The sequence below is a fragment of the Chiloscyllium plagiosum genome, unplaced genomic scaffold (genome assembly GCF_037043375.1).
Source record: "Chiloscyllium plagiosum isolate Xiang-an unplaced genomic scaffold, Cpla_swu_hap1 HiC_scaffold_35, whole genome shotgun sequence".
NCBI classification, from domain to species: domain Eukaryota; kingdom Metazoa; phylum Chordata; class Chondrichthyes; order Orectolobiformes; family Hemiscylliidae; genus Chiloscyllium; species Chiloscyllium plagiosum.
The window spans coordinates 59,585,587-59,608,964 of NW_028270173.1; the positions used below are offsets into that span (position 1 = coordinate 59,585,587).

The 23,378-nt window shown below is 42.7% G+C and overlaps 2 protein-coding genes across 2 annotated transcripts in view; one reads left to right on the forward strand and one right to left on the reverse strand.

Annotated features, from left to right (window-relative positions):
* The window catches only part of LOC122541201 (uncharacterized), a 104,637-nt gene extending 84,792 nt beyond the window's left edge, over positions 1–19,845 (forward strand). The window contains exon 3 of the mRNA XM_087979055.1: positions 17,078–19,845. Within this exon, the coding sequence (XP_087835181.1) occupies positions 17,078–18,435 (1,358 nt within the window). The 3' untranslated portion in view covers positions 18,436–19,845. The remainder of the gene's footprint in view (positions 1–17,077) is intronic.
* Positions 131–14,007, reverse strand: LOC122541634 (uncharacterized). Its single transcript, XM_087978783.1, has one exon. It carries the CDS (start codon positions 12,381–12,383, stop codon positions 11,622–11,624), a length of 762 nt encoding a protein of 253 aa, XP_087834909.1. The 5' UTR covers positions 12,384–14,007; the 3' UTR covers positions 131–11,621.
* Positions 19,846–23,378: the final 3,533 nt, after the last annotated feature.

Here is a 23,378-nt window from a genome sequence, read left to right on the forward strand (position 1 = left end):
GTTTCCTTTTCCTGTTTTACAGAGGGGTTGCACTGTACTACACCAGAGAATACAGAGAAGGTATGATGTGGACGTGCCAGTGTTAGACTGGGGTGGAGCAAGTTAAAAATCACACAACACCAGGTTATAGTCCAACAGGTTTATTTAAAAGTACAAGTTTTAGCAGTGCATTAGATAGCTAGCTCCTGGAACATGAACAAACTCACAAGGAAAACAAATTTCTCAAGTGATGTATGTCAAGATTGCTTCACTCTGCCTCCTCTTCCACCATATAACGATGTCTTCACACAATCTTGGAGTGAGGTCACCTGGTTCTGTCGCACTGAGAGCTGTCTGTGTCATTTATCCTCTAGTCTTCACACAAGAGGAGCTGTCATTCCAAAGCACTGTCTGTTTCAGCAAGGTCTATCTCAAACCTCTCAGTCCAAACATTTCAAGAATGTGTAACCTTTGACCTGATCACCAAATATCACTAAAAGACATCAATATGTATAGAAGCTCCTGTGTAAACTTAACATCCTTTTAGTGCAGCGTCAGGTACAAGTGACTCTCACTCTGGCCAAGAAGACAATCAATGCAAAGAGGTTAATCATGATCCTGTGAAAGAAGGATATTTATCATTTGACCTTGGTCTATAAATGCACCTAAAAAACTAATGTTCAGCACATTGTCGGATCTCTCACACTCTCTCTTCCCACCACATATCCTTTGATTTTCTGAATGTGTCAATTGGCAACAGACTTAACCTGTTGAAATGCTGCCTTTTTGAGCTGTGACCTTTGGATTGTTGAGCCCAGTAATGAAAACTGATAGTTTTTGTTCAGGAGACCATATATTTAAGGGTTGTGTTCACTGAGCCAATCCAGGTGGTGGCGATGCTCAACTTCAATGATCTGCATTCAGCAGTATACTACAATTGAATTTATATTGATCCCATTGTTCTGAGAATTGAGTCTGATGTATGAAGATTTTACAGATTTGTTGTGAGCTGTTTCTGGAATTTTTGTCTTTGTTCGGATTGTTTTTGGGCTGCAATGCTGATCTTTTCCTCTTGGACAATGGGCTTTGTGATGTGTTGGTGCTGCATGGTGTTCATCACTGATTGAACAAGTTGATGTTCTGTCCAACAGCATCATTCACCCACATGGATTGAGTGATACAAAACATCACTTAGAACATTGACTGGGATTTGGACGTTCCAGAGGAACTACCAACACCAGGAGTTCTTCATTACATTCATCGATGTGACCCAAGGTATTTAACTCTGTAAACTGCGGGGCTTTGTGAATGTGTGCTATTAATGTGAATAGTCAAGAAACGCCGTCCCAATCTTGCAATTCCTTCATGACAATATTATTGTAAACTGTCTTGGGTGGGAGATCAGAAACAGAAACCTTCAAAATCCAGACTGGTGTCAAGCAAAACTGTGTGATAGCCCCATTTTATTTGACAATGACTATTCATCTCATCAATGACCTGGTGCTGGTATTAAATCTTGATGGGAAATTCATTTATCTTGGTCTGCTCTCTGCCAAAACTAAACTGGCCAGGAAATTATCTACATTTGTAGACACTGCCACAGATTTGTTGACCACCCACGATACCTTCAATTCTCAATACAAGGGACTTGGCCTCTCCTTGAACAGAACTCAAATCAACACACTCCTGGCCAGCTAAATATTCCATCTCCTATATATGTTGTTCATTCATTCAAGAAATGTGTGTGTTACTGGCTAGATCAGCATTTGTTGCCTATTTCTAGTTGCCCTTGAGAGTGCCTTCTTGAACTGCTGCTGTCCATTCACTGTAGGTAGACCCACAACCTAATTGGGGAGGAAGTTCAGGATTTTCACACAGCGACACTGAAGGAACAGCAATATATTTCCAAATCTGAATACTGAGTGGTTTGGAGGAGAACTTATTCTGGACTCTCTCACCAGAGGAATAATTTCTCTTTAACTATGCTATCAATTTTATAATCATCTTAAATACTTCAATTAGATTACCCCTTAAATTTCTACATTCAAGGGTATGGGAGTTCAATCTGTGCAAACTGTTCTCATAATTTAACTTGTTTAGCCCCAGGAACATTGGGGTGAATTTATGGTGTGATCCCGCCAAGGCTAATATATCTTTCCTGAGGTGTGGCGATCTAATCTGTTGGTTGTTTCTCACTCCTCGAGTCAACCCACTTTTGTCCATCAGTTTTCCTTCTCTTGATACCAGGGATTTTACCATTTCAGGAACCCAGACACAAAGACAACCCTGACACCCGCAGCTCTAACCAGTTACCACTTTCAGTCAAATCAAACTTTCAGGCTGTTACTTTAAAGGGGGACAACATTCTTTACACTGTCTTGGGACTCATCACTTTGGAAACTGAATACAACAGAAATATTCCAAGTTATTGTCAGCTGTGGCTTAGCCTATACACTTGACTCTGAGTCAGAAAGTTGTGGGTTCAAGCCTCACTTCGGGACTTGTGCTCTAAGCTGACAATCCAGTGGACATTCGGCCTCGGGTAAGCATCCTCCAAGGATCTTCGGGTAAGCATCCTCCAAGGCAGACTTCTGGGTACACAACAACGCAGAGTCACTGAACAGAGGCTGATAGCCAAGTTCAGTACCCATGAGGGCAGCCTCAATCAGGACCTTGGGTTCATGTTGCACTATAAGTGACCCCGACACACTATACACTCAGGCGCATAAGTGCACGCGCACACACACACACACGTACTTTCTCACAGACTTCCTCACACTCTCAAACACACACACTCATTCTCTCACTCTCTCTCTCTCTTCCCCTCTTAAACACACACACTCTCTACCTCCCCTCTCTCACATATGTATAAATCGATGGAGTGCATTTGTGTTTGCAGTTATATTTCATTTTGTTCAAAAACACACAATTTAGAATAGAGTAGAATCCCTACAATGTGGAAACAGGCCATTTGGCCCAACAAATCTACACCGGCCTTCCGAAGAGTAACCCAGTCAGACCCATTGCCATAACCTATTACTCTACATTTATCTCTGACTAATGCACCTAACCTACACATCCCTGAACATTAGCATGGTCAATTCTGACCTGCAAATCTTTGGATTGCGGAGGAAACCCACACAGACACAGGGAGAATGTGCAAACTCCAAACAGACTCCTGAGGCTGGAGTCAAACCCGGGTCCCTGCCATTGTGAGACAGCAGTGTTAACTACTGAGCCACTGTGCCTTAGATAATCAGTCAATATGGCATTTTATAAACTCCTATTTTGGAAATAAAAGACACAGAGTCCAAATAAGGCCTCACGCCTAAAATACATTGTCTGACCAGAGATGCTGCCTCCTTTATATTAACAACACCATAGGTTATCTCAGGGCAGTGACTTGAAAGAAACTCTGGGATTTGCATATCAATCAAAATCTGGAACTCCATTCTAACTGATTAAAGATTTAAGAGTCATTTTATGTGTTCACTTCATTTGCATGAGTTGTATGACGCTTTAATCTTTTCCTTATAAATTCTGTGTCTAAGATCTTCCTCTCTCACTAACGCTTGATGAAGAGCAGTGCTCCAAAAGCTAGCGTTTTCAAATAAAACCATTGGACTATAACCTGGCGTTGTGTGATTTTTGACCTAATCCAGTGGAGAACTAAGGGAGTACTGCTGTCAATTTTTAGAGAGTTGAACTAAAACTGTCTTTTATGGAAAGTAAAAGATCCCAGAGCACTATGTGATAAACAGCAAAGAAGTAATCACTGATGTCAAGATTAGAATTCCTGATGAAGGGCTTTTGCCCAAAATGTCAATTTTCCTACTCCTCAGATGCTGCCTGACCTGCTGTGCCTTTCCAGTACCACTCTAATCTTGACTCTGATCTCCAGCATCTGCAGTCCTCACTTTCACTTAGTCATCACTGATGCCCTGCCCATAAAAGGATCTCCCGATAAACTTCACAAAAAGAGATTGTGTGGTCACTGTCACACCATTGTTTCTGAGAGATGGCTGTCCACAAACTGGATGCCACCTTTGCTACATTACAATGATAACTTCACAAAGGACTTAATTGGAGAGAAGATGCTTTCAGATAGGCTGAATTTGGGACCATCGACGGGAAATGTGTACCATCGACGGGATGCACTGCAGAAATTCACCAAGGCTCCTTTGAGAGCATCTTCCAAACCCAGAAGAGTAAGGTAAAGTTGCCTTTATCCCAGAGGATCATAAGGTTGCTCCCTCATATTACACTGGTGGTGATTTAACTGAGAGCCACCACACCTCAGGAGACAGGCAAGGTTGAGAAAGTCGGACTTTAATGGTAACCTCAGCTAGTATGGGAATGGGATCCAGACTGCTTGGTGTCATTCAGCATTATAAACCTGTTATCCAGCCAACTGAGTTAACCAACTCTGACATTGAGAAGAACAAGAGCAGCAGACACATGAGCAGACACAGACAATCCTGACTGGAAATATGATGCCATTCCTTCACTGTTGCTGAGTCAAAATCCTGGAATTCCCAGCCTGACGGCATTGTTGGTCTACCTCCAGCGCATGTACTGCCGTGGTTCAAGATGACAGCTCAGCACCACCTTCTCAAGGATAATAACTGCTAGCCCAACCACATCCTCTGAGTGAAAGAAAAAGGACCAAAGCTTTTTCCTTTTTTCCCTAGGGAAATGTTCTGCTCCCTGTGAACTGTAAATTATAAACCCATTGATGGAGAAATTTTTTCAGTCCACAGTGACATTGACCAGTATATTGTATATCGGGCACTTTACATTAGGATCCTAAGTGTTTCAGTGAATAGGAACACACCATACTGACAAATCAGGAATTTTGGGTTAACCCAAAAAGTAAATTTATTTACAGTAATAAATCTATACAGAGGATTGATAAAGCATCAGAAAACAAAACACAATATTCAGCTGACATCAAACTTTGAGTCAATCAAGATAACATAAGATTCAAAACTGACTCAAATGACTCCCAAAAAATGAATCTCAGAGGAGTGTAAGGTGAACATATCACACCATTATTACATCGAGGTATAATGGACTGAGAGTGTAGAGACTCACCCGACCCACCCACCACCTCCCTCACCATACTCGGGATTGTGGTTCTCCCAAAAAGGAAAGTATAAATATTCCCTACAGTGTTAGTCAAATTTGAATTACCTAAAGGGATCTGTCTATAATTCACATCACCAATAAAATAGTTCCAATTTTACCCATACCTGAGAGCTGGCTCACTTTACAACACACACATATGTCAGGGAAGCTCTCTCAGAATATTACAGGCAGAAGTTGCTTTAAAATCCTTGTGCTTTAAATTATGAGGACGGATCACACAGACTGACCTTATATTCTCTTGAATGTGAACAATAACAGGCAATCTAACTGAAGTGTCTAAGATGATTTAACAAGTTGTTTAAAAGTCACATCTTTCATCTTGCTCTCATCAGAAATGGAAAACAGCAACCAATCTATGATAAGGAACACAAATTTATTCAGCATGAGAAAAGGGTACTGGTTCGTTGGACTCTGACTGCTGTGAAGATGCAGCAGGAACTATTAACTGTCAACCTTAGCGACCTGATTAACCTCAAGTCGACATCCCTAAATTCCCTTGGGAACGTGGTGGTGATCTGTCTTATTGAACTCTCTACTTTTGGGTATAGAGACAGCCACAGTGCTATGAGTCAGCAGTGTTGGTTGGTCAGGGTGTTGCCATGGCAAATGCACAGGGATTGAAAGTATCCATAACTTTTTCTCCAGCAAAAAGGTGCATGAACAGACTCCTTTAACCTGCACAGAACATGGTCCTATGTGAATATATGTAACTTCTACAACTCAAAATTGAAAGTTAAAAATCACACAACACCATGTTATAGTCCAACAGGTTCATTTGGAATTATATCTGTCGAGCTATAACCTGGTGTTGTGTGATTTTTAACTTTGTGCACCCCAGTCCAACACCGGCACCTCCACACCATGACAAAATTGAAATGCATTGTGAGCCTAACTGATTGGCTTTCAGTCTAATTCAGCTCTGGATGATTTAGTAAAGTTGCTGTTTAATAATAAGAGTCACATGTGGTTCTGGACACTGTGATCAGTGTTTTGTAGGCACGGTGTCAAAGCCCACTTATGAAACTTAGCCCCACTACTCCGAGGCTCACAGAGAAATTACAGGTTTAATCAAATCACTAATTTACCCATCGGACACAAAACACTGACCATGTACCTATACTTAACCTGCTGATGATTACAAATAAATCAATTCTAACCACAGGGAAACAAATTAGAAATTATCAACATGTTACATCTGATCCCTTCTTAAATCCCTGCACGCACATACCAACACACATAGACAAGCAAGCAAACATGGATGTTATGTATGAAAGCAAAAAATGAAGGAAACCATTCTTCAATAGCACAAGTCCATAGTGTTCAATGAGATGTCCCTTGTGCTTTTCCCAAGCTCTTTTTATCCAGTCCCACTTTTCCATATCCTTTCAGTTCTTTACCAAAGACACAGGGCAGTTGACCATAAATTATACAGTCTACAGTCTTTCAGCCACTGCTTAGAAGCAACAGCTTACAGCTTTTGGTGGGTGAAAACAATTAGCTATATCTAAGTTTTGGTACTTTGCTGCAGAGAGGGAGGAGAGAGAGAGAGATCTTGTCTCTTTGTGGCCTTCTGCCTCTACAATGTCTACACAGAAGCTGTTCACTTGCCGAGAAAACACCAAGCCCCTCATCTCATGCCATATAAATTGGTGTTCCCTTTGAGATTTTGGGTTCTTGTCTCTCAGTCTTGATGAGACCAAGATGAAAACTTTCAACTACACATCACTTTTTTAACAAGTTTAGGTTCTAACAAGGTATTACTTAATTCAGCAGTTTGAGAAAAATGATTCCTGTGGTTGAAGAGGCTAGAACAAGGGGCAGAGCATTAAAATTATAGTAAGGCTATTCAGCAAACACTTCTTCACAAAAAGGGGACTCAATTTGGAACTCTCTCCCCGCAAAAATCTGTTGAAATTGGAGGTCAATTGAAAGTTTCAAAACTGAGATTTCTCCATTTAATGTTGGGCAAGGGGATTAAGCAGAGCAGAATCAAGGCAGGCAGACAGGGTTAAAATATGGATTGGTTGTAATCTAACTGAATGGTGTCACAGGCTCAAGGGATTATTCCAGTCTTAGATTCCTTAAATTCCCCTCGATTGCTTTCTCCACTGTCATCTCCAACAATAATTGGTCAGTCTTATCCTCTTCAAACACTGATTTCCCCAACCTATACCATCTCCATCACAAAGATTACCTCCTTCTGAGGAACAGAATTATTCGGCATTTGGAGAGGCAGGGATTAATCAAGAACAGACAGAGGGGAGGGGAGGTCAATTGTTTTGAAAAGGTGACCAGGTATGTAGACAAGAGCAATGCATTTGAAGTAGTCTATTTGAACTTCAGCAAGGCCTTTGATAAGCTCCAGCATGGGAGACTGATAGCAAAGGGCAGAGCCCAAGGGATCCAAGGAAATTTAGCTATTAGGATCCAGATTTGGCTGAGTTGCAGAGGGTAATATTTGAGGGATTGTTGTGACTGAAAGCCTAAATCCAGTGGGTCCTGCAGAGATCAGTGTTGGGATGCTTGCTGCTTATGGTTTATGTGAATGATTTGGATTGGAATGTACAGTAGTAGAGTTGATCAGTAAATTCATGGATGATATGAAAATTGATGGGGTAGTAAGTAGAGATACTAATAACCTTAGATTACAGGTGGATATAGACGGGCCGGTCAGATGGGCTGATCAATGGCAAATAGAATTGACTCCAGATAAATCTGAGTTGATACACTTATAGCGTCCTCCAGCAAGGAAACAGACCCTTCGGTCTGACCTGTCTATGCTGACCATAATCCCAAACTAAACTAGCCCCACCTTCCTGCTCCTGGTCTGTATCCCTCAACCTTTCCTATTTGTGTAGTTATCCAAATGTCTTTTAAATATTGTAACTGTACCCACTTCCTTTGAAAGTTCATTCCACCCTCTTGAACCACCCTCTGTGTAAAACATTTGCCCCTCGTGTCTTTTTAAATCTTTCTCCTCTCACCTTAACAATGTGCCTCCTTATCTTGAAATCCCCCATCCTAAGGAAAACACAACTACCATTAATGCTATATCCCTCGTTACTTTATAAGGTCACCTTTCAACCTCCCACACCCCAATGAAAAATGTCCCAGCCTATCCAGCCTTTCTTTATAACTCAAGCCTTCCATACCCAGTAACATCCTGGTAAATCTCTTCTGAGCCCTCTCCAGCTTGATAGTATCTTTCCTATAACAGGCAACCAGAACTGGACACAGTATTCCAGAAGAGGCCTCACCAATGTCCTGTACAACCACAATATGACTTCCCAACTCCTATACACAAAGGACTGAACAATGAAGGCAAGCGTGCCAAATGCCTTTTTAACCACCCTGTATATATGTGATGCAGACTTCAAAGAATGTTGTGCCTGAACCCCTCGATCCCTCTGTTCTGTAACACTACCCAATGCCCAACATTCATTGTATAAGCCCTATCCTTGTTTGTTGTACCAAATGCAGGCGAAGGGATACATGGTGAATGGTCGGACCCTGGGAAACACTGAGGATCAGAGGGACTTTAGTCTGCATGTAGTGTGCAGACGTAGAATTTAAAGACAGTGAGGTAATGCTGGAACTGTATAAAGCATTGTTTGGGCCACAGATAGAGCATTACGCAGAGGTCTGAAATCCACATTATAGGAGGCATGTGATTGCACTGGGGTGGGTGACTGGAGAGGAGATTTACCAGGATGTTCCCTGGACTGGAGAGTTTCAGTGATGAAGACAGATTGGACAGACTGAGATTGTTTCCTTGGAGAAAAGAAAACTTAGTTAGGAAATGACATCTAAAATAATGAGGGGAACACACAGGGTAGACAGGGAGAAAGTTTCCCCTTGGTGAAAGGATCAATATCCAGGAGCACAGATTTAAGGGAAACAGCAGGAGATTTTGAGGAGATGGGAGGGAAGGTTTTATCACCAGATGGTGTTGGGAATCTGGAACTCACTGCGTGTAAAGATGTTACATCTGTAAAGATATAAAGAAGTTAAAGGTGAAACCCTTAGAACTTTTAAGAAGCATTTAGACGTACCCTTGCAATGCTAAGGCATACAGGGCTGTGGGCCAACTCCTGGAAAATGGGATTAAAATATTACATGATTGTTTTTGACCAGCACAGTTATGATGGACTGAAGGGCCCTTTTCTGTGCTGTAGATCACTATGGCTGTATCTGTCTCCCTCTATAATACTGCCCATTACTAAACAGCTATCACACCCATATTAGACCATCTGCTATTGGAATCCTCACCCATGTTGATGTTGCATCTAGACTAGAGTAGGCCATTCCAAAGCCCTCCTGCCCAGCTCCACCCATTTTCCAACCTCCATTACCATGACTGAAACACTGTATTCTACATCCTATGACATCTGTCAGTCCTGTGCTCATTGAACTACGCTGGTTCCCAGTCACCCAGTGTCTACAATTTAAAATTCCAGTGCCAAGTGCATAGCCTCACATCTCTCCATCTCTGTCACCTCTAGACCCATGACCCACCAAAATCTCAATGCTCCTGCAATTCTGGCCTACGGTACATCCCTCTATCCCAGTCGTTCCTTATACCATTAACAGCCAAGCCATTCCATGCTCCATGCTCATAAGTTCCCTTAAATCCAACCACTTTGGCCATATGTGTTCATGAAGTGTCCCTTAACCCGAAACATGAACACTGATTTGTCTCCACAGGTGCTGCCAGACCTGCTGAGCTTTTCCAGCAATTCCTGTTTTTGCCTCTTTGGCCATATTTTTGGTAATCCATTCCCAATATCTCTTTGTCTTGGTGTTAATTTTATGTCTGATGATGTCAATATTAAACACTTTGGGATGTTTTATATAAATGCAAGTTGTTGTCCTCCTATATTCCCTCCAATTTTCCTGGACTACAGACTGTGGATATTCATTGGCCTCTAGTGCTCTGGTCGAGTGTCCGTTCAGCACGTGGACAGCTAGACAGTGAATGTTGTGAGACAATAGAGACTGTCACAGCCAAGATACATCCTATTCTCCCCCTTGACTTCCCAGTTGGGCTCTCTGATGAGGAATGGGATTCCTGTCTGATTCTCCTGCTCCACAGACCAGAGACACTGAGGCTAATTGAAGTACCTCCATTACTACCCCAGGAAATGGTTCCTCCCCTGGGTCCTGGTGCTAGTCAATCAGAAGCTGAAGCCTTTCTAACCACTGAGTATCTGATTGTCTTCTTGGTCAGAGGTGAGAGTGACTTGTACTGAAAGGATGTGAATTTATACAGGAGCTTCTACACATACTGATGTCTTCTTTTGGTGATGTTTGGAGGTCTGAACAATGTTAAATTGACCTCCTTGAAACAATTGGCCTGAAGGTGGGAGAGGCTTGAGACGGACACAGGTGAGACAGACAGTGCTTTGGAATGACAGTTCCCCCTGTGTGAGTACTGGAGGGTAACAACACAGACAACTCTCAGTGTAATGGAAGCAGGTGACTCAGCTTCAAGTCCGTGTCTGGTGAGGAAGGAAGAGGTGAATCAATTCTGACACACGTCACACAGGAAGGATTTGTCACACATGTGGATTCATAGTTCCAGGAGGTTCAACTGTGTGAAGATATTATGACGGACTTCTCACCAATCACCTTCCTCTCCTGTGTGAATGTATCAATGGTTGAGGAGGCATGCTAACTGTAAAAAAGTTTTGTCACACACCTTGTTCCTGAAGGGCTAATCTACTCTGCAGATCCTCTGATAGAGGAGATATTTGACAACTGAGAGGATGATTTGTCATACAACTTGTACATGAATTGGTTCGCATGTGTGAATACTTTGGCCTATATGTGTTTCTATCACTACTAGAATGATTTGTGACACATCTTCCACAGGAAAAGTTACTTCTCTGTTAACGTATGAGTGTACAGAGAGATTTGGTAACTCAGAAATGTATGTGTCACACACATTGCATGTGACTGGCTTCTCAAGTTCCAATGACTATATAAATCTTTCATTATAAGCTTGAATAATTCTCTCCTGTGCAGCTTAATGTGATTGAAGATTGGATGAAAGCCATCTCACCATCCCCACATCTGGAGGATATTTTCTGTGTTGAAACATCTGGTGTATCAGGAACCTCATGGATGCTGCGAAGGCTTTAGGACAAATTTTACATTTGAAGGTTTCTCTTCTTGTGGATTTCCTGGTGAACTAGGAGGTTCAATACTTAGTAAAGGCTTTACATGCACCTTGCACGTGTCAATATGTTGATGTCTGCAGATGTTGGTTAACTTTGTGGATATCCTACATAAACAGTTTCTCTCCTTCACGGCAGTATATGCAGAGGATTAACAATTGAGAAAGCTTTTTTACCAAATTCTCCAGTGTGAATGTATTGCTGTTTCACCAGTATCAAACACTTGAATGGCTTATCCTCTTTGGGAATGCTTTGGTTAAACAGAGCAGTGGTGACTGTGAGAACAATTTGTTGCACACCTTGCATGTGAATGCTTTTCTACCCTGTGTGAATCCGTTGGTGTCTCAGGAGATCAGAGGTTTGGATAAAAGACATCTCACAAATGTAACATTTGAATGGTTTCTCCCCCGTGTGGATCCTCTGGTGTCTCAGCAGCCTTGTAGATGTAGCAAAAGCTTTATCACAAATTTCACATTTGAAGGGTTTCTCTCCTGTGTGCACTGTCTGATGGTCTAGGAGGTTCGATGACTGTGTAAAGGCTTTCTCACAGACTTCGCAGGAGAACAGCTTCTCCCCCGTGTGAATGTGTTGGTGTCTGCGGAGGTTTGTTAATTTTGAAAATGATTTGTTGCATACTTCACATGTGAATGGTTTCTCCCCTGTGTGAATGCGTTGGTGTGCACGGAGGTTTGTTACCTTCAAAAATGATTTGTTGCACACTTCACATGTGAACGGTTTCTCCCCAGTATGAATACGTTGGTGTGCACGAAAGTTTGATGAATCAGAGAACGATTTGTCACAAACCTCACACGAGAATGGCTTCTCTCCTGTGTGAATGCGTTGGTGTTTGCGGAGGGTTGATGAATCCGAGAATGATTTGTCACACACCTCACAGGTAAATGGTTTCTCCCCTGTGTGAATGCGTTGGTGCACATGAAGGGATGATGACTGTGAGAATGATTTGTCACACAGCTTGCAGCTGAAAGTTTTGTGGCCTCTATCAATAATTTTGTCTCTCATGGCTCTCAGTTGAGTGTAGTTTCGGTTCCACACATCATGTGTGAATGGTTTCACTTCCATGTATCTCTTCAATAATGCACCCTACCATCAGGAGATCTTATGAGCCTGTGAAGCCCTCCTCATACACCTCATACTTGAACAGTCTTTCATTTATAGAAATGAGTCAGGGGTTCATGAGGCTCGATGAATGGTTGAAGCTCTCACCACACTTGGAGCCACTCACACTTCTTCCCAGCCTCACCCTGACCGATCACCACAGCTGAACCTTCAGAAAAGTTGGTTTTGATGGAAGGCTCCACCCCACTGACCAGTTTCAGATCTGATGAGATGTCAAAGCTCCCCTGACCTGACCAATTTCCAGATGGTGGTTTCACTGCCCAACCTTCTCTGTGTTGAGCAATGCCGTGAAGGGGCTGGATGTCTTCCCACAGTTGTGCAGTTGTTCCTTGGGTGTTGGTCAAAATCCTCTCTGTATTCTCTGGTGTAGTACGGTGCATTCCTTCTGTAAAATACAGAAAGGAAACATGATTTCCTCCAACTCCCTCTCCTCCTTTGCTGAACGGGCTGACTCTTCAGTAAGAGGCTGTTCCACAAGTGAGTGCCAGTCTACCTGCATGGGAGGGGATCATATCCAAGTTCTTATTTTTTCCTCACGTGACTGTCACACACCCCCTGTTTCTAGCAGGGATACTGGATAGTGACCAGGAGCGCACAATGTGGCTATTTTTTTTCCTCCATCCAGACTCCCATCTTCCCAAACATCGTGAGGGCAATGGGAAAGACGGTCAGGCAGAGTGTAAAATGAGATCACGTTGTTCTGGAGGAGAGATGTTTTACACTTATATTGTGTGCTTAATATAAAATATATTTCAATAAATGTGATTCCAGGGATAGATCCTGAATTGCTGTGGTGCTGTCCGCACAATCAACGGGCTCGGAATTCAAATCCAACCATGGAAAGTTACACAAAACAGATTTACAGTGAAGAACAAGCCTCTTGTCCCGTGCTGATGTTTATGCTTCACAGGACCTACTCTCACCCCTCTTTAACTCACCCGATAAGCAGACCTTACAGTTCCTTTCTGCCTCATGTGCTTATCTAATTTCTTCCTAAAGGCATCTCTGTTCATGGCCTGATCTAGAAATATTGGGATTGACTGTGAGAGGCGTCAATCAGAGAGTGCATCCACTCTGCCCATTCTCTCCTCCTCTTCTTCCAGAATTATTTCACCATCCATAGTCCAAAGGATAATATTTACACACACAACTCAACAATGGGAAATCAGCAAGAATCCTCAAACACTGCACCTCCAGTTAATACACCTCACCTTCTCATTTTCGTGATGTGGAGGCGCCAGTGTTGGACTGGGATGAACAAAGTTAGAAGTCACATGACACCAGGTTATGTCATGTCACGTGAAAGCTTGTGACTTTAAATAAATCTGTTGGATTCTAACTTGGGTGTCGGTGGGTTCTCATATTCAGGAATGATCCATCAACAAAACTCAGCCTGGAAGTCAGAGGGAAATGCTTCCAATAAACACACTCAATATCCAACACACAGCTCCAGTCACACAGTTCAGCACAAAGCACCGAGTAAACAGCTCTCTCAGCTGGATCTTCTCACACAGCATAAGGGACATTTCCATCCCTGACTGCCCACAGGATAGTCAGACTGCCTGAAGATTGGTGTGGATATTATGGGATACAATTTGTATAAAAGCTGCTCCTTCACTCACCATCTCCTCACTTGGTTTTCAGTCCCTGTAGGAAGTGAACCAGCTCTGGAAGAGGAAGAGGAGACAATGGGCAGAGTGGGTGGGCTCTCCGATTGACGTCTCTCACAGTCAATCCAAATATTTCTGGAGCAACATGAGTTTCCCGAAACTTGGGAAACTGACCGGGGAAATGGAGGTGACTTTGAGCAGCAGATCAGGTGGGGGTTTAAACTTATCATTGTCCCATCTGAATAAAACCTCACTTTTTGCAGCTGCTGTCTCAGTTCCTCTGGTAAATGTTTGACAGAGATTTCTAGTGTGGGAATAGTATTCTTCATCCTCAGAGACTTTCAAACTGACAACATCAGTGTGGGATGTGTTTTACGGCGAGTGTGCTGATGGTCAGCTGACTAGACCCATCCCTTCTTTCCATGGTGGGTGTCACCATTTCCCTCAGCTCACTTCGAGGAGGTGTTTCTTGATGCCCATGTCTTTCTGAGGGAGCTCGCAGAGAGAAGCGAGTGGGACGTTAAAGAACTGCTTCAGGTACGAGGTAGACCTGGGACTGGATCACCGTGTTCAGAAAGAGTGAATGATCACAATCACCCTTGTACACCACACGCTGCACTATATCACTCTCAAACAAGGTTGGATTTGGATAGCCCAGGAGAGGAATCAGATGAAGTGAATGTTGAATCTCGGTAACTCATGGGAGATCTACTCTAACATAACGAGCTCCACTTCATGTCCGGAATCATTGGGGCACTTTGCAACTCTCCAATACACTCTTCAAACACGCAGAGAATTTTGTAATGTGACCCCTGCTCCCGTGCACCTCCCTGCTGTATATATGCTAATCCCATCTCTGCACATCATCCACTGCCTTGGATGCTGTGGTTCTTCCTCTTCTCATCTGCTGTCACACACATCTGGGGATTCACATGTGATAAGAAAGTATACTACTCCCACACTTGAAATCTCTGTCAAACATTTACCAGGGGAACTGAGACAGCAGCTGCAATAAGTGAGGTTTTATTCAGATGGGACAGTGATAAGTTTAAACCCCCACCTGATCTGCTGCTCAAAGTCACCTCCATTTCCCCGGTCAGTTTCCCAAGTTTCGGGAAACTCATGTTGCTCCACAAATATTTGGATTGACTGTGAGAGACGTCAATCAGAGAGCCCACCCACTCTGCACATTGTCTCCTCTTCCTCTTCCAGAGCTGGTTCACTTCCTATAGGGACTGAAAACCAAGTGAGGAGATGGTGAGTGAAGGAGCAGCTTTTATACAAATTGTATCCCATAATATCCACACCAATCTTCAGGCAGTCTGACTATCCTGTGGGCAGTCAGGGGTGGAAATGTCCCTTATGCTGTGTGAGAAGATCCAGCTGAGAGAGCTGTTTACTCGGTGCTTTGTGCTGAACTGTGTGACTGGAGCTGTGTGTTGGATATTGAGTGTGTTTATTGGAAGCATTTCCCTCTGATTTCCAGGCTGAGTTTTGTTGATGGCTCATTCTTGAATATGAGAAGGCGAGGTGTCGTTATCTGGGAGGTGCAGAGTGTCAGGATTCTTACTGATTTCCTGTTGTTATATTCTTTGTGTGTCTTGGAACCTGTTATCATCCTGTGGACTGTCAATGGTCAGATCGCTCTCTGTGTTGAACTCTGAATGTTTCTTGTCTTTACAAATCCCTCACAAGGCTTCCCACTGCCCTATCTTTGTAAGTCCCTCAGGAAAGTAAACAAAGTAAACATGCTTATGTATGGAGCCTCTCCCTGATCTCCAAATGTGCAACAGTTATGACTTTCTTCTTAAGTGTGGTCACTGTTGTAACTTTGGAATTATGGTATTGAATGTGTGCTTGGCAAGTTCCCACAAACAGCAATGTGGTCATGATTAGATAATCCAAGTTTCAGTGGTGCTGATTGAACTATTAGTATTGGCCGGGACATTAGGAATGACTCCTCCGTTCCTCTTCACCTCTCACCAGCTGAATGGAATCTGATTTGATAGAAAGAAATGTCTGATGTGGAAACCCTCTTGTGCTGCAGTGGTAGTGTCACAAACTCTGTACCAGGTTGCTCGTGTTTAGGTCCCACCTGCTCCAGAGGTATACAGTAAAATCTCTGAACAGATCAATTAGAAAAGTCTGATGCACTGTTTTGTCCTGTTTCCTGATCATTAAAGCTATCTTGTGGAACTGAAAACAGCTTGTTGGTTTGAAGTAAAAGCAAAATATTGTGGATGCTTGAAATCTGAAATAAATTTCTCTGCTGTAAAAAGTTAACAGGATTGGCAGCATCTGTGGCGAGAAATAGAATTAATGTTTGAAGTCTGATATGGAGTCAGACCTGTTGTGTTTTAGTGTGGACTAGGTGTTGCTCATGAAAAGTGGCACAATTGAATAACATTGAATAGTAAGTTCATCCCCACCTTCTCAAGAGAAATTAGGGATGATCTGGCAATGCCTGTGACCCCCATATCCTTTGAAAGTGTAAATGTAAAAAAACTGAGGAGTCAGTCCCTTCAGCAAAGGAGTCAAGAGAGTTGGCATAAATCATGTTTTCTTTTCCTGTTTTACAGTAGGATTGCAACGTACTACACCAGAGAATACAGAGAGGATAGATTCTGACCATCACCCAAGGAACAACTTTGGGAAGACATCAAGTCCCTTCACAGTATTGCTCAACACAGAGAAGGTTGGGCAATTAAATCATCATCTGGAAATTGGTCGGATCAGAGGAGCTTTGACATATCATCAGATCTGAAACTGGTCAGTGGTGTGGAGCCTTCCATCAGAACCAACCTTTCTGAAGGTTCGGCTGTGGGTGATCGGTCAGGGTGAGGCTGGGAAGAAGTGTGAGTGGCTTCAAGTGTAGTGAGAGCTTCAATCGTTCATTAAGCCTCATGAACCACTGACTGATTCCTATAGCGGAGATGCTGTTCAAGTGTGAGGTGTGTGAGGACGGCTCCTCAGACTTAGAAAATTTCTTTGTCTACAAAGTGCACTGTAGACTCCAATAGTAAAAAGACAGCTACATGGAAGAGAAACCCTTCAAGTGTGATGTGTGTGATCAGGCTTTCAGACAGTCATCGGTATTTGTAAACCACCGCCGCATCCACACTGGGGAGAAGCCTTTCAAGTGTGAGGAATGTAACAAAAGCTTTGCACGGTCATCGGGCCTGGTTAATCATCAGCCTGTACACACTGGGAAGAAACCATTCGCATGCAAGGTGTGTAACAAATCATTCTCATGGTCATCAGATCTTCGCACACACCAACGCACTCACACAGGGGAGAAACCCTTCACGTGCGAAGTGTGTGACAAATCGTTCTCACAATCCGGGAACCTCCGTACACACCGACGCATTCACACAGGGGAGAAACTGTTCATCTGTGAGATATGTGAAAAATCATTCTCGCAGTTAGGGAACCTCCGTACACACCAACGCATTCACACTGGGGAGAAACCATTCACATGTGATGTGTGTGACAAATCATTTTCCTATTCGTCGGCCCTCCATGTTCACCAACGCATTCATACAGGGGAGAAGCCATATATCTGTGATACGTGTGATAAACCATTCTCACAGTCATCAAAGCTTCTTGCTCACCAACAAATTCACACAGGGGAGAAACCATTCAAGTGCGAAGTGTGTGACAAATCATTCTCAGATTCATCAACCCTCCTACTCCATCAAATGATTCACACAGGAGAGAAACCATTCACATGTGAGGTGTGTGACAAATCATTCTCACAGCTAGGAAACCTCCGCAGACACCAACGTATTCACACAGGGGAGAAAGCATTTATGTGTAAGGTGTGTGACAAATCATTCTCTGACTCATCAACTCTCCTGCTCCATCACAGCATTCACACCGGGGAGAAACCATTCACGTGCAAGGTGTGTGATAAATCATTCTCACAGTTGGGAAATCTCCGTAGACACCAACGCACTCACACAGGGGAGAAATCATTCATACGTGATGCACGTATCAAATCATTCTCACAGACAATGCACCTTCACAGATATGAACACATTCACACAGGGGAGAAACTATTCAAATGTGAGGTGTGTGCAAAATCATTCTCTGACTCATCAAGCCTTCTGCTCCATCAAAGGATCCACACAGGGGAGAAACCATTCACATGTGAGATGTGCAACAAATCATTCTCACAGTTGGGAAACCTCCGCAGACACCAACGTATTCACACAGGGGAGAAATTGTTCACATGTGAGCTATGTGACAAATCATTCTCCGCCTCCTCAAGCCTCCTGCTCCATCACAGCATTCACAATGGGGAGAAACCATTCAGGTGCAATATATGTGACAGATCATTCTCACAACTGGGGAACCTCCACAGACATCAACGCGTCCACACGTAATGCACGTGACAAATCATGTTCTTGAGTTATCAAAGTTCTGTGCTCTTCAACACATTCACATGTAAAAATTCTTCCACTAGTGATATGTGTGACTGAACATTCCTGTGATTACAGAACCTCTTACTCACTCAGGATTTCCACGAGTAGAATCCATCAAGTGAAGTTTTGACAAATTATTCTCAGTGTCATTTAAAACCACCAGCACGTTCATAAAAGCGGGAAGCCATTCACAAGTAATGAGTGAATTCTCAGATTCATTGTTCCTATGCAGATACCAATGCATTGACACGGTGTGAACATGTGCAACAAATCATTCTCGTTGTCAGATATCTACAGTCACCAGTGCATTCATACAGAGGACAAAACATTCCTGTGCAATTTGTGCAAAAACGTCTTGTTCCAATCATGAAACTTCCTCCTACATCAGAGGCATTACTCAGGAGTTACCATTTGAGTGTGAGGTTTATGATGCATCTTTCACAATGTCTTCTGGAACACCACAGGGTTCACACACCGGAGTAACTTGTGACCAGACCGAGCGTATCTCCCGGACAGTCAGTGTACAGGGGAGAACCCTTATTTGTCGCAAGTTCTTCACACATTTACTGGAATTCCTGGAACATCAGTGAACCGAAATGGGAGTTACCTAGCCAAGTTCTTGCCCAATCTGCCTTCAAGAGTATGAACCTGTACACAATCTGACAGTGCAGGATGTTCAGCGGTTTTGGGACACAGAATAAGAAGTACCTTTCATTCCCATCAAACAACTAGTGACAACAACACCAGCATTGTCCAGGGCACTAGGTGATTTTTTTTTGGCCTCCTTTGGATTTTCAGAGGCTACTTTTTCATTTTCATTAACTCATTTATTGTGATTGAGTTAAATAGTTACCTTGTGTATTTGTGTTGACATAAAAGGTATTTGGACTCAGATGGAAGCAGAATTAGAATAATTCATCAATATCCTCAATAATTCTCAACATCTCTAAGCTTAAAGCTACAACACACAAGGAAAGCTGTAATTTCATCAATGTTACTGTATTTAAACTTGCACAATAGGTATACGCTCCCAATACTGTTTTTTTTCTCAGAATAATTGACATATACTGGCAACATCTTAAACAACATTCTGCACAGTTCATATGTATCCATCACATATGCACAACATGTGAATACTTTAATTGGGTAGTTAGTACCCTTTCTACTGCAAGAAAGTGAGGACTGCAGATGCTGGAGATCGGAGTTGAGAGTTTGGTGCTGGAAAAGCACAGCAGGTCAGGCAGCATCCGAAGAGCAGGAGAATCGACGTTTCATCAGGAATGATGAAGGGCTTATGCCCTTTTCACTGAATCACAGATTTAAATTTAATAAATGACATTGTATTCATTCAATAAATACAGTCTTAAATTAGAGATTCTACATTCATTTACATGTAATTCATTATCTCAGTTATTCCAACTTTTCCTGATTCCAACTTTTCCTGATTCCACTTCGCAAAGTGTTATTCTGTCTTTAGGTTTTGAAATTTCATTTTGTTATTAGTTTAGGGAAAGTTTGCATTGCCAGGCAGGCCAGAATTTAATGTCCTTCCCTATTTCCCTTGACAATGTGATGGGTAACCACCTTCTTGAGCTGTTGTAGTCCAATTGTGTAGGGTGCCCACAGTTCTGCTTTCCCTTTGGAGTCTCATTCTCCTTTCCCTGCTCTTGCAGCCAATTCCTCCCTTACCTGCAGTTGCACCTTCCCTACCCACTTTTCCCACTCATGCAGCCTTCCTTTCTTTTCTCCACTCTAGTTGCCACCCTCCCCATATTTGTAGCTCCCTCTCCCATGCAGAATCCTTCTCTCTTCACAGCACATGTCCTTATGAGTGAACCAATCAGAAGCCAGCATAGGATAATTTAAGCCTTTGATTGGAGGAGCAGCCTGTCCATCCTGCGTACATGGGGCAGGAGTGGTTGCTTCAATGAGGAAATTTTCCCAGGTGATCTGATGATTTTTGGGGCAGACCCCCAACATGGCCCCTGTGTATTTTGAACATTTGTGTGTTAGTGAAGTGAGCCAGCTCTCAGGAGTGGGTATGGGTTAGAATCAGATCCTGCTTCAGTTGGTGATGTGAATTACAGACAGATCCTCTTCAAGTGACAGATGTTTGACGAATACCATGGGAAATGTTTGTACTGTTCTGTCTGGGAGGACAGCTATCCTGTGTATGGGGAGGGAGTGGGGGTGGGTCTCTACAGATTTGAGCTCCCTTGATCCATCATACCCTTTTGTAATAATGGAGTGTTATGTTCACCTTATATTCAAAGATTCATTTTCTGTTCTGGGAAAGAGTTTGAGTTATTTTTTAAATGATTTGCAGTTTTGACTGATTCAAAGTTTGCTGTAAGCTCAACATGGCGTAGTTTGTTCATTTATCAATCTTCTGAATAGATTTATAGATAAAAATAAATTCATTTTTAACAACCCAAACCACATGATTAGTCAGCATGGTGTGTTCCTATTCACTGAAACACACAGGATACTACTGTAAGGCTCCTGTACACTGCTTTTGGTCAATGTCACTGTGAGCTGGATATTTTCTCCGTCAATGGGTTTATAATTACCAGTTTACAGAAAGCAGAATGATGAAAGAAAGACTTGCAATTATGCATCAACTTCCACAAACCCAGGATAACAAAAAACACTTCATATCCAATGAAATGGAGTCACTTTTAGTAGGAAAAGTGGCAATTAATGCACAGTGAGATGAGGGGGTTTAAAGCTCAGCATGAGAGAGTGGAGGAAATTTTCATGATAAAATAGGTGTAAAGTCACAACAAAACAAACTCAGAAGTTAAAAAGCCATACATGAGAGGTAAGATTTGGAAATATTCAAGTGTCGCATCTCAAGGAAAACATAAGCTCATCAAGTAGGACAGGGTGCTAGCCAGGGACCAGCGATGATCTTGTTAAGCAAGGTGAATATTACTACTGACCAAAGTAAAAAATGAAAGGGCTCCTGTGGTGCAGTGGTAGTGTCTCTACCTCTGAGCCAAAAGGCCCAGGTTTAGGTCCCATTTATCTGGAATACCATCTCTGGACAGGTTGAGTAAAAACTGGTCTTTAGATGAAGAGTGTTTCAAGTCTCAGGAACAGAGTAAGTACCTAGTAAATAATTAATATTTAAAACTGAAGAAGTAAATGGAAGCAGAGTAATTTACGGTAAGTTATGGCATAGCAGCAATTCCTATCCAATGTGGGAAATGAAGATATATCCAGCGTACAGTATGACTGCATGTGGAGGAAGTTTCCCCAATTGCAGCTACTGGAAATCGGTGTTTCAGATCTGGAGTCAGTGTGGAGTCTCTACAAGGCTGAGATCTTTGATAACGTACAATGTGGAGGTCACACTGCAGGTAAAGAGTGCATATGCAGAAAAGTAATGGGTAACCACCAGACAGTTTAAAAGAAGAAGGCAGGTAATACAGGAGTACCATAGGGCCATGTCCTTCTCTGAGAGTATTTTTTCGTTTTAGAGACTGCGTGGGGAGATTATTTCTCAGGGGAGTGCAGTGAGAGCAAAATCATGAAACCAGGAGTGCTGCAGATTTCAGGCAAGGGGAGCGGGCTGGAGGATAGCGAGAAAGCAATAATGAACAGGGATACTATTGCAAGGGGAACTGATAGATGAAAGCAGAATGGCAATAAAAGGGTCCTTCTCAGGATGCCAGCTGGTGACGAGTGGTGTTTGGCAAGGCTCAGTGTTGAGACCACAACTTTTCATTTTATACATTAATGATCTAGATGAAGGAACTGAGGTCATTCTGGCTAAGTTTGCAGACAATACAAAGATAGGTAGAGGGACAGGCAGCATTGAGGAGGCAGGGAGGCTGCAGGAGGATTTGGACATGTTAGAAGAGTGGGCAAAGAAGTAGCAGATGGAGTACAAGGTATGAAAGTGTGAGATCATGCACTTTGATAGGAAGAATAGAGGCATGGACTATTTTCTAAATGGGGAGAAAATTCAGAAGTCTGAGGTGCAAAGAGACTTGAGAGTTCTAGTCCAGGATTCTCTCAAGCTAAACTTGCAGGTTGAGTCAGTAGTTAGGAAGGCAAACACAATGATGGCATTTATTTTGAGAGGACTTGAATATAAAAGCAGGGATGTACTTCTGAGGCTCAATAAGGGTCTGGTCAGACCACATTTGGAGTATTGAGCACAGTTGGAGTATTGAGCCCCATATCTCAGGAAGGATGTACTGGCCCTGGAGCGTGTTCAGAAGAGGTTCACAAGAATGGTCCCAGGAATGAAAAGTTTAACATATGAGGCACTTTTGAGGATGCTGAGTTTATGCCTGATGGAGTTTAGAAGGATAAGGGGGGATCAAATTTAAACATGCAAAATACTGAATAGCCTGGACAGATTAGATGTTGAGAAGATGGTAGGAGAAACAAGGACTTGTGGGCACAGCCTTAGAGTAAAGGGAAGATCTCTTAAAACAGAGATAAGGAGAAACTTCTCCAGCCAGAGAGTGGTGATTCTAGAGAATTCATTGCCACAGAAGGCTGTGGAGGCTAGGTCATTGAGTATGTTTAAGATGGAGATAGGTTCTTGAGTACCAAGGATTATGGGGATGAGAAACCTATCAGCTATCACTGAATGGTGGAGCAATCTCAATGGGCTGAATGGAAATGGCCTAAATTCTGCTTGTATGTCTTATGATCTTATGATTCTGTAGCCACAGATATAACACCACGATGTTGTCTCCCTGGAGCCAGGGTTAAGGATCTTAAAAAGTGGCTTCAGGGCATTCTGACGGTGGTATCAGAACAGCCAGAGGCTATGGTCCATGTTCGGAACTTAGGAATTAGGAGTAGAAATAGGCAATTCAGCCCTTCAACCGTGCTCTGTGATTTAACAAGAACATTGTTGGTCTCAACTCCACTTTCCTTTCTGT